General features: G+C 39.1%; 1 protein-coding gene across 1 annotated transcript in view; it reads left to right on the top strand.

Moving 5' to 3' along the window:
* The window catches only part of ACAA2 (acetyl-CoA acyltransferase 2), a 19,376-nt gene extending 7,092 nt beyond the window's left edge, over positions 1 to 12,284 (top strand). The window contains exons 4-10 of the mRNA XM_073343521.1: positions 2,850 to 2,966; positions 3,969 to 4,116; positions 6,025 to 6,200; positions 7,244 to 7,373; positions 9,918 to 9,988; positions 10,711 to 10,865; positions 11,564 to 12,284. Coding sequence (XP_073199622.1) covers positions 2,850 to 2,966; positions 3,969 to 4,116; positions 6,025 to 6,200; positions 7,244 to 7,373; positions 9,918 to 9,988; positions 10,711 to 10,865; positions 11,564 to 11,648 — 882 coding nt within the window. The 3' untranslated portion in view covers positions 11,649 to 12,284. The remainder of the gene's footprint in view (positions 1 to 2,849; positions 2,967 to 3,968; positions 4,117 to 6,024; positions 6,201 to 7,243; positions 7,374 to 9,917; positions 9,989 to 10,710; positions 10,866 to 11,563) is intronic.

The following is a 12,284-nucleotide window of genomic DNA, read 5'->3' as shown; positions in this document are numbered from 1 at the left end:
GGAAGTCACCTAGCATGAGTGAACTTGCTGGAACTCAAATCACTGAGGGGTAACTAATGTAAATCCCGAGACTGCTAAACAATTGCATAGAAGTTCCCCTTCTGAGGAATATTGGGTTCAAGAGGCTCAACAGACAAAGAACTAAGAATTGTATTAAGTGGGCAGCCTACTGTAGAGGATCTTAATGGAACTGACATGAGACTAAACAAGAGGGACAGACCCTGCTGAAAGGCTTTGAAGGACTTTGAAACCTACCAGGTCTCCATGAGAAAGGTGAGTGACACCTGGTAAGACATGCATACATATAAGCTGTTTGTTGTGTTCAAGATACATTTTCTCTGTAATGCTTTTGTTTCAAATAACTACTTTTCTGTATGAAGATTGGTTGGTCACTGGTAAATTCAGTCATAGCCCTTGTGATAGAGCAAGACAGCAAATATTGAACTCAAGCTTCTTAAGGTGATCACAGTGAGTTGAAGGAGGAAACTGCAGCTTAAATTTCCAGGCAAGAGAGAGAACACATGTTCTTTAACATGAAAGAAGTGATGGCTAGAGGCCTGAGACCTGAGTGGGGATGCTACAAAGGGGTCAAAAGTGTAGTTACCCTGGAACTGTGACAGTGGTGACTTGTATTTCTAAAATGTCTGTCTTCCAAGGATCTCAAAGCACTTCACAAAAACAGTTTAATAATAGTAGCCTCCTTTTAAAGCAAGGGAAATAGAAATTAATGACTTTATGCAAGTCACAGTACGTTTAATGGAACAGCACTGGTGAATAGCACTCAGATCTCCTGACTTCTCTTCCTCTTTGTCTAGTGGTTATAAAATCTGCCTCTTCTCCAAACATTTTTAATTAGACGGATGTTCAGTGTGTGCTCTGATAGGGATTCACATATGAAGTTCACCATAAATAAGGCTTTTTTTTAACAACAGCAGTTCACCTCCTTTCTATTCCTATAACAAAAACAGCTGATTTGGTTAACAGTTTGCATGTTGTCACAGTCAAGAAGAGGACCTTTCACTGTACCCACTATTTTTCTGCACTAGAAAAATACATTGAGGTGAGCTACCTTGATGTACATCTCTCAGGTTTTTATTGTATAGATTTCAGCTGGTAAGGTCTACCTTGGCTTCCACTATTTTAGCAGTGAAATTGTTTTACTGTTCACGCAAGACAGTTTATTTACCCTTCCTTTATCCAAGGATGAAACATTTCATATCATGATTTAATTTTGTTTGTGCAGAGTGGTGTTTGAGGAAGACAGGCGCCTTATAAAATTAAACAGTGTTTTGTGCAAGTTGAGCAATCATACAGTTAAAAAATAAATGTCCGTTTGAAAAAATTCTGCCACAAAAACAAATTCCTCAAGATTAAGATTAAGAAAATTTAAAGTTGAGGTTATAATTCTTGAAACTGATCATAACACACACTCTTTTGGCTTTGTACTAGAAAGATACACTGAGGTTAGCTACTCTGAGGTCCATGATGTATCTTTCTAGTATAGACACACCCAAGAGTATTTGTTAGTTTGAATGCAGAGAGTAAGGTTATAATTATAAGGTGAAGTCCAAATTTTCTTATTGTCATGGAGGTTTTTATGAAGGTGTCCATTATTTACCACAATTACTTATACTTTTTTACGAGACTTGCACAAAAATTGTTTTACCAGGTGCTTCTCTTCCCTGACAGAATGGTGCTCCACAATTTAAAATACAGTCCCAGTAATACACTTTTTTGATGTTTGGCTAATAATAGTCTATACTGAATTAATATAAAAATAGTTTCAATTCCGTCTGCTCACTGTGTAATACGGTAGAACCTCAGAGTTACAAACACCTTGGGAATGGAAGTGGTTCGTAACTCTAAAATGTTCGTAACTTGAGCAAAACGTTATGATGGTTCATTCAAAAGTTTATAACTGAACATTGACTTAATATAGCTTTGAAATTTTATTATGCAGAAGAAAAATGCTGTTTTTAACCATCTTAATTTAAATGAAACAAGCACAAAGTCTTTATACTGTCAAACCTTTTTTTTAATTTCCCTTTTTTTTTTTTTTTTACTAGTTTACATTTAACACAATACTTTAATGTATTTGCTTTTCTTGTCTCTGCTGCAGCCTGATTGCATACTTCCAGGTCCAAATGACATGTGGTTGACTGGTCAGTTCGTAACTCTGAGATTCTACTGTAGATTTCAAAATATTCCTCTTCAATTAAAAATCACTTTAGCAAAATGTTTGAGGAGGCAGTGTGTCCTAATGGTCAGAGCAAGGGACTAGGAATCTGTACTCCTTGGTTCTGTTTCTGGCTGTGCCATTCACCTGCTGTATGATTTTTACGCATGTCACCTAGGCCAAGTTTTCAAAAGCTGCCGGTGTTTTGTTACCCCACAAAAGAGTCATACGGCCTGATTTTATTTGTTTTATTTTTGTAGAGGTACTGTGTGCCCACAACTCTGAAGTCAGTGGCAACTGTCAATGCTCAGCATCTCTGAAAAATTAAGTCCAGTATATTTCAGGCTAAGCACCCAAACTGAGAGGCCACTTCTGAAAACTTTGGCTTTGATCTCTCTCTCTCTCTCTCGCTTGCTCTCTCTTCACCATACCCTCCTTTCTATAAAATGGGTGTAATAGTACCTCACTGACCGGAGAATTGTGCCGTTTCATTATTCTGTAAAATTTTTGAAAATCCTTGTCAGAAAATGAGTACAGGATAAGCATGAATTATTTCTTAAGTTATGCACCTAGTTTTCTAATTGGCAAGGTATGTTACTGAAGCAATTGCTGTTGTCTGTGAAAATAAAATACCCTAAAACCTACACATGATGCATCTGTATTATTTTAATAGGAAATTTGCCTTAACGAGTCAGAAGTGGTTCTTTGTGGTGGATCAGAAAATATGAGCCAGGCTCCGTACATCGTCCGAAACATTCGATTTGGAACCAAATTCGGAACAGATCTCAAGGTTGGATAATGTAATTTTTTTTGTTTTAATTAGGTCTCATTCACAGAGCAGGAGAAAACACTGGATCCATAATTTTGTAACCAAAATTAATGCGGATTAGGTTCAGACTCAGGTGTTGAGGTGTTTTATCTAATGTACAACAGTTTTATCAAAACAGTCAGTCTGATCCCGCTAAGCTTTTGTTAAGACTGCCAGCTTTCTAACTATTCCAGAACTATTTTTTTAATACCTATACTGAATTAAACATCATCCATTAACTCCTAAACTTTCAGAATTCAGCTTAGTTGTTACATTGCTTCAAAATACTAAACACAATTGAAAACCTTTTCTGATAGTCTTCCATTGCATTCCCACGATTCCCTCCTGGGATCCAAAAAGGACAGATGAGTTTTCCCACACTTCTCTGGTAAACAATTCATAGAGTGCAGATTAGTGCATCCCTAAGAATTATGAGATGTGTTCCCAGAAGTCTTAATTGCACACATGAGCGACAATCACACTTAAGTGAATACAGCAAATGAAGTTCTGTTTTGTAGTGTAACTTTTCTCACTCCAGAGATGAAACTGGTGTGTAGATAACTCAAGGTAACTCTGCAGGGAAGACATATCTGCTGAGCCCAGGCTGAGTATTTGAAGGGTTGGCAGTTTACTTGAGCATATTTGATTTGGAAATTGTTGAAAGACAAACACAGCTATTTTCCCCAAATCTCTTTTGATGGTAGAACTGCACATTAAGCTTTTTGCTCTGTGACATTGTTGATTTCACCAGTTTTCTTTGTGTACATTGTCACTTCGGTTCTGCTACTGTTCTGGTAACCAATTACACAGAAATACTTTTCACATGCAGCTGCTTCAGATAAAGTTTTAAAACATAATTAGTTACCAAGATATATATATTTTTTAAATGATAACTTCTAAAGCACGGGTGAATATCTTGTTAAAGTACTAATACTGTAATATTGATTCTGCATAAGACTTTCCCTTTAATAATGTTTCTGGCAGATGGAAGACTCTTTGTGGGCAGGCCTAACAGACCAGCACGTTAATACCCCAATGGCAATTACAGCTGAAAATCTGGCTGCAAAATATAACATCTCGAGAGAGGACTGTGACCGATATGCAATGAAAACACAGCAGAGATGGAAAGCTGGTCAGTAAACTTTGAGAATTAAAAGTTAGATTGACATCATCAACTTCAAATCCAGTCAAACTATAACGCACCAATTTAAAGTAGTTTCAGGTTGTACACCTGTCCCCAAGTTCCTCTGGCAATTTTTGTTTAATTTAACCTTTTTTTTCCTTTTAAAAAAAAAAAGTGTCTGAATCCTCTGTTGCTGAAGGCTAGTCTACACTAGAATCCCTACAGTGATGCAGCTGTACTGACGTAGTTACATCGCTGTAGCGCTGCTTGGGCAGATGCCCTCCCATCGGCATAATTACTCTACCACCCTGAGTGGCGGTAGCTTTGTCAACAGGACAGCTTCTCCCGTTGACATTGGCTGTCCACGCCGGTGCTTATGTCGGCGTAACTTGCATCGCTCGGGGAGTGACTTTTCCACACACCTGAGCAATTTAAATTATACCGAAGTAAGAGCTAGTGTGTACAAGCCCTGAGTGGAAAAACCTAAACAAACAAGCGTAACTACGATTCTCAAACACCAATGGAAGTTACTAGAGTCAAGTTCTCAAGCCTGTTCTGGCAGATCCCATTGCATGATTGGGACCGAACTATCAATATACACAAAATGCTATCAAATGTCCACAGAAGACAAACGTTTTTTATCCTGTAATCTCTTTCAATTAGTTATTTTAGGAGCTACTTGTAACACCAATAGGTCAAAGATTTCCAGGTAGAAATTATATTGTTTTCATTTATCTTAAGTTGACTCCCTCCTGTTAACATTAGTTTTTCAGCAGATTTTGCATCATTACAAATGATCCTCCACCTGCTGCCAGTTAACCCATTACCTGTTTTAATTAGTGTTTTCATGGAGCATAGAAGTCTACTGGGTCTATTGGTATTTCTAAATTTGTTTATAAAAGTATTTGTCTACCTAGCAGACTTGAAGCCTTTCTGTATAGGACACAAGTAAGTGACCACGTCATGTACTTTTCTTGGGAAAAATTTCTACCAGTTCTCAAGGATAACTTACTGTGCCTGACCAGTCAAGTTTTGTTTTTTTCTAGCTATAATGCCATAATCCACACCAATCTTCTTTGCATAGTGGTCAAACTAGCCCTCTGTATGGTGATTTTATTTTTAATTTACTGAATGAGGTGTTAGGGACTGTATAGACATCCGCATCCCTTACCCCAGAGCCCAGCCATGGGGCGCCTCCCAGCCCAGACACCCACATCCCCTAAAGCCCAGGAATCCAGAGATAAACAGCCTGATGCTGGGTCCCAGGCTTGTATGGAGTTTCCTGTATGCTGCCTCCTTTCCTCAGGACAAACTGCAGCTGTCCAAAACTCTCCAGCCCCACTTTCTTCCCCCCGGCCCCCTTCCAGGCAGCAAGTGTCCTGTATTTGCAAGCTGGAGAGCTGGGCTCTGTGGGGTCCAGCGGCCCCTAGTGGCAGCACCAATTCTGCAGGGAAAAATGAAATTCTGCGCAGAACGTTAATTACACCAGCTGAAGATCTGGCCCAACGTGTTTCTCCCTTCTTGTCTCAGTGAACTGTGCAGCTTTCAAACTCTCTGACAAGCCATACAGATGTAGAACCAACAGCAGGACAAAATGTACATTGGAGATGTAAATGCTAGTGCATATCCACTCAATACTGTTCAAATCTAATTGTAAACTTCAGAATCACTATTTAAGCCTGAAACACTCAAATTGAAAACTGGGTGACTCTTCACTATAAAAAGAAATTAAAACTATTTCCATTCTTTTGCCCAATTTAAAAAATAAATCAATTTAAATAGAATAAATACAGTCACTAAATACCTACATAGACAAGTGTAAAGTTGATTAAAAATTAAAGTACATGTTTGCCTGCACTGATCAGTCACCTGCTGCTGTTCAATTATAATTCTTGTCATTTCTTTCTGCTACTCCAGCTCATGATGCCGGTTACTTCAATGCTGAGATGGCACCAATTGAAGTGAAAACAAAGAAAGGAAAACAGACTATGGAACAGGATGAGCATCCTAGACCCCAAACCACCATAGAACAGCTGGGAAAGCTCCCTCCTGTCTTCAAGAAAGATGGGACTGTCACTGCTGGGAATGCTTCGGTGAGCTCACAGACTATAAGGATTTAGAATTTTGATCTGAGAAGGGTTATATGTAGAGCAGGTTCTCATAGTCTTTCTTCACCGTACTTCTTGCTTGCAGAGATGCTACTGGGCTGCCAAGAGTGGCTTCTGCAAAAAATAATTCTGATTCTGGAACTCAAATTGCAGTACAAAGCTTGGGCCTGGGTGGCTTTGTCAACATCCCTACAACGAACAAGTCTTCAGTTGCCTTCTCTCTTCTAGAAATGCAATGCCATAGAGTAGCCACTGCTGCCAGCATTATGCTGGTACCCTCACCCTTAACAAGACATCCACACTTTCTCATCTGCCTTGAATCAGTATTGCCGCAGTTTTGACTTTGCACCGATTGTGTGGAACTCTGCTGGGACTCGCTGCTGTTCTTTCCTTTATGGACAATGAGCATTTTAAATTATTTAGGAGTCATGGGCTAGATCTCTGGTTTCAGCTGAGCTGTGCTTTGTGGAGGACCCTGATCATTGAGTCATCTGTAGGCCAAACCAAGTGCAGATGGAACTTAGAGCAGACTATGGGCTTAGCAGCGTGACATTAGGTACCCTATCTTTTGGTGTAAATTTTATAGACTAGTAGATTTGTTAAGGCCAGAAGGACAACTGCGATCAGGTAGTCTGACCTCCTGCATAACACACAGCACAGATGGGAAAACATGGTACAAGTATTTGTAAAGTGTCATGCACACTTAACAGCCCTGAAAAATTACTAAATGTTAATGATGACCCTTGTCCACATATTGACTTTTAAAGTATATGAAATAGATTTACAGGGCAGAGAATCTATTTTACTTCCTTTAAAACACTGAAATATATAAAATCTCAATGTCTAGTATTAATTTTCAAATGCCATGAAAAAAGAAAAGAATTTTAGTATTTAAAACAAACTGACCTTTAAGAATAGAATTGTGTAATAAGCAATTGCCATCAGGTTTCTCTTACATGAATATCTCTGGCATAAAATGATTGTGCAATTAGTGCATTGAGAATGTTTATTTTTCTTTGTATTGCAAGGGAGTATGTGATGGAGCTGGGGCACTTGTCATAGCCAGTGAAGCGGCACTTAAAAAGCACAGCCTCACTCCACTGGCTAGAATAGTAGCCTATCACGCGTCTGGATGTGACCCCAACATCATGGGCATTGGTAAGTGGCAGTGAAGCAAATCTTTTGGTAGCATGAAAAAATAATGAAAGTATTCTTGTGTTGGGTATTCTGTGGGGGCCTTGTGCTGAGCCCGCTGGCAATGGAGGAACAGTTTATGTGAGTTGCTTATTATAGGGGAGACTGCTTTCAAGTCTCTCCTATATCTGACTGTGGAGCGGCACTGATCTCTTTGGCGTAAAGAATGATATCTGCAGTGCTGGGCCTTGACCATTAGGGGATAGGAGGAGCCCCGTCAGAAAAGAGATTCACTCATTAGAGCCCCGTCAGAAAAGAGATTCACTCGTTAGAGCCCCATCTCATAAAACGACATGACATAAAAGTATTTCAATATGGGAGGGAAAAACCCCAGCAAGTTCTGTTGTTCCCTACGGTACTCTCTGCCCTGCGTTTCCCAGGCTAGTGTTCAGTGACTCAAGTAAATAGAGCTTCTCCCAATTCTCCTGGGAGCCTGTTTGGCAGCTAGCTAGGACATTGCTCAAGATATTAACGTAATTTCCCATGCTTGGTTTCATCCCATTTTTCTCATTAGAGAACTAACAATTGTTTCCTTCCTTGGAACTCACTGTGTATATTACCAGGTGTGTGGTGGGATGTCCAACACTCCTACACACATATGCACTTGCAAAATTCTCGCTTAGGCCCTGGTCCAAAGCCCACATCCTTCCATTGACTTCAGTGGGTTTTGAATCAGGCCCTTTATTCAGTTTATTCTCAAGGCCTGGTTTTGGTTTTTACTTTAATATTTTGTGGAAATTTATCAGTGTCTTTATTACAAAAATTAAACAATTGAAAATAGGTACAAAAATTAACTTTGTTTTCTTGATAAATAATTGGGTTAATACTGGGGGACAGGTAGACATAAAAAAGCAACAAAGAGAACTGTGTGTATTGACAATAAGAGAAGTTTTATGCTGTCGTTTATTTCACGAACTCTACGTTAACAAGGTGTACACATATACACACGCATGTGTGTATATATTTTCCACTACATTGCCTTATTAACAGCCTTGCATTTACACTAAGAAGTGTTTATGTTAATAAATTAGTCTACCTAATGTAGTGTATATGACTTTCTTAACATAACCAGTATTTTCATGCAGTTGCGTGATCCAAAATTCAGCTGAAAGTTGGTAAATACTGAATAATAGCTTTTGTAAAATCTGGGAATATTTTTGGTAAAAATTGGTAAAAGCCAAAAAGAAAGGGCCTTAGTTATTCTTTACTTACCTCTCTCTCCAGTCTCTTATTCATTTTTGTTGCTTTTATTAATATTCTTCTATCTTTGAGTTCCCAACATCTTTCTAGTATTGAAGTCCTCCAACTATTCTAGGGGAGGACATCTCAGAGTTGTATAAAAAATAATCGGTCTCCTCTCTAATGTGATACTTCTTCACATTGCAAACTCCTATCCAATTTGCTTTTCACTTGTAGTCCAAATTCTCCCTTAACATTTATGTTTTTCAAGTATCTCTCTGTGTTTTGGATTAATTTCTCCCAGTGTATTCGATTAGATTAGGTTGTAGCTGAGTTTCTTTAGAATTCTATTAGAATTAAAATAATAATAGAATTCTATTAAAATTCTTTAGAATTTTATTCTTTAGAATAAAAAAAAATTTTTTTTTAAACCATCGCCCCCTGTAATATCCACCAAAAAATAATATCCACTAACCTCAAATTTCATGGCTTAGACCTGCATCTCCTGAGGAACAATTTTTCTACCACAAATGCAGTGAGGTAACTCCCAGTTTGTGACACACACAACTAGACACCTATTCACCACAGTTCAAAAAGTCTGTCTCTATTAATGTACTTTGTATATCTGGAGGGAACAAGTGGTTTGGGGGAGAAGATCGGGGCATTTGCAGCTGCCTTGTGAACCTCCTGAAGACTGCAGGAAGGGAGAACACCCCAAAAGTAGTGTTAGGCCTCATTTGGATTGGCAAGAAGCTGGCAGGCCCCAGATTGGCTAGAGAGCTGTATGGTGTGTTGAGTAGGAGCCTGAAGGAGTGGGTGGATGTAGAGAAAGGCAGTAATGAGACTTCTTAAGCTTGTGGGGTAGTGTGTTGAAGAAAGAAAAGGAGTACTTGTGGCACCTTAGAGACTAACCAATTTATTAGAGCATAAGCTTTCGTGAGCTACAGCTCACTTCCTCACTTCCTGTAGCTCACGAAAGCTTATGCTCTAATAAATTGGTTAGTCTCTAAGGTGCCACAAGTACTCCTTTTCTTTTTGCGAATACAGACTAACACGGCTGTTACTCTGAAACCTGTGTTGAAGAAGTTCCCAACTAGCCACTCCTAAGGGTTCTTGTGTTTTGGAGCCCTCAAATTGCTTAATAAGACATTTGGTTAAGGTGTCACAAACCACCAAACACTTACTAGGGGCCCACAGTAGGTTGGGGAACCTGATGAGCACCCTCAGGCTCACAGGGTGGGGCTTGATGAACCTATCCTATGTACAATATAGTTTAAATGCTTATTGTAAAATTCTTCAGCTACTCACAAATGTATAATTTTGAAATAGGCCCTGTGCCTGCCATTACTGAGGCCCTGAAGAAATCAGGACTCTCCCTGAAAGACATGGATTTGGTAGAGGTAAGGAGAGCAGAGTGGACAGAAAGGTTATATCTAATTAGGAGCAGTAGTAATTAATAATCTAATGAGATGTGTTTAATCTAGAAGGTTCTCCTCCGCTGTATGATGGACTGAAAGGAAAGCCTAGAATGTGGCTGTTGCAGTGACTTCTGTTGGCCATTTAACTAAGTTTCTTTCTGTTCTTCCTCTAAACTCCTGTTTTCAGGAGCTTAAAACTTCTTTATTTAAAAAAAAAAAAAAATCATGTCTGTAACTTGTCTAGGAGTGACATGCTCTCTTGGGCAACAGAGACGCTAAGGTGCTGATTTTTAAATACGTCCCCTGGTCAGTGGTGACTAAAAGTGGTTACCCTCTGATAGCTGTCTACTGCTATATGGAAAACATGTTAGTGGCCCTGGTCCAAGCCTAAAAGGCAGGTATCCATATTGCTGCTGGCATTTTTATTTTTTATTTTTATGTTTAAAAGAAGCTGTGGATTGATTAGCTTTGAAGACTGAACTGTCCACTTACTCACTAGAGATTGTCACTGCAGGTCTGGCTTGCAGTCTCTTGGTGGAGTAGAAAGGGGAATCTTACACTGCTGCTTTGTCATAGACCTGTGTCCATGTTCTATTTAAAAAAATTAAAATCTTGAACTTACAATTGCAAAGAGAACCTTAAAAATGTGAATTCTGATGGAAAGTCAAGCGTCTACATTTTGATTGTGTCTGTGCTGTTTTCAGGTCAATGAGGCTTTTGCTCCTCAGTATTTGGCAGTTGAAAAAGTTTTGGGCCTAGATCCTGAAAAAACCAATGTCAACGGAGGTGCCATTGCTCTAGGTCATCCCCTGGGAGCATCAGGGTCAAGGATCACTGCTCATCTGGTTCATGAATTAAGGTGTGTATGTAGCTGAAGCTCTTGATAAAACACACAATACTGTTTGCAAAGTTGATGCAAATACAAGGGGTTGTGGATGGACACTGTATAGCTGTAAAATCCTCTTCCTCTCCTGCCATTCAACACCCTTTTAGAATCCCTTCACTGGCTTCCCGTCTCTCATTGTATCACTTCACATGGTTGTCCTTAACTTCAGGGTCCTGCAACTCCACTCTTGTTTCCTCCTACTCTCATTCCAATCATCGCTACTCCCTTTAGGACTGATCTTAAACCCACTGAAGTCAATACAAAGACTCCCTACACTTCAGTGGGCTTTGGATTAGGCCTTTTATTTCTCACTGTTTGCTCTCTGTTGACTCCCTCTCCTCCTCCACACACCTTGAAAACTCCCACTTCTTGTTCCTCCACTGCTTTCCCTCTCCTTCAAACCTGCTTCCACAAATTCTTCTGCGTTGGTCTCCTCAAGAGTGATCTTTCTGCACTCTTAACGTGAACAATTTCCTCGTGGTTTTCACTTTTCACTTTTTATGCTTCTGTTTAAAATTTTACATATATATTTTTAATGTTCCAAAACACCCTCTCTTTAATTGTGTATGTGAAAACTCTTGATAGTCAAAATGCATTGGGAAACAACTAAATTCCTTTTGTAGTAAATCAGGGAGACCATTTCTGTTTTCACTGTTCCTGTTTGTGTACAGGCGTCGTGGTGGCAAATATGCAGTTGGATCAGCTTGCATTGGAGGTGGACAAGGTATTGCTCTCATCATTGAGAACACGGCCTAAGAGAAATTGGGGACTTCAGTGCCTGTTAACAGCTAACTCTGACTGTTACATGTTCACCAAATAAAGGAATAATGAAAAGACAATACCTAGTACAAATACAGAGCATCACTACCTAGCTTTATCTGGTGACCATCCTGCAAGATGAAGGAAAGGCTGCGAAGTCTGATTTCTGAACAAAATAACATGATTGATTTTTTTGATGATGATTTTTGATGATAATTAAACTAAAAGTAAAGCCACTATAACTTCTCTCTTCTGAAATATTTCTTCACACTCTTTCCAGTTGAATAAAATTTGTGTCTCGTTCCCCCTTAACTCTTCAGGAAATTAGGTTTGCCTGTCAAATATCTACCAAACCTGCCTTAAGGTGATTAAGGTGAGAGTGCCAAAGTCATGCGAATACGGGCTTTGATTATTTTTTCAATCAGTTCTGTCGTCTAAGATAAACATCTCTGAAAATCCATGTTCCTGCTGCATTGCCAGGAAATGTGGCTGTCTTTTTTTCTGTTTGAAGATTGTCTCTATGTAAAGCACATATTGCAGAATACTGTGTGCATTTTGTACTTGCCATATTGAAAGAACTAGGAGAAAACTGTGAAATCTCCACTGTGCCTCATAATAAAACAGTAAAAATGA

This window comes from Lepidochelys kempii, chromosome 5 (genome assembly GCF_965140265.1).
Source record: "Lepidochelys kempii isolate rLepKem1 chromosome 5, rLepKem1.hap2, whole genome shotgun sequence".
NCBI classification, from domain to species: domain Eukaryota; kingdom Metazoa; phylum Chordata; order Testudines; family Cheloniidae; genus Lepidochelys; species Lepidochelys kempii.
The sequence above is the reverse complement of the archived record's forward strand: the minus strand, read 5'-3'. Positions and strand labels throughout refer to the sequence as shown.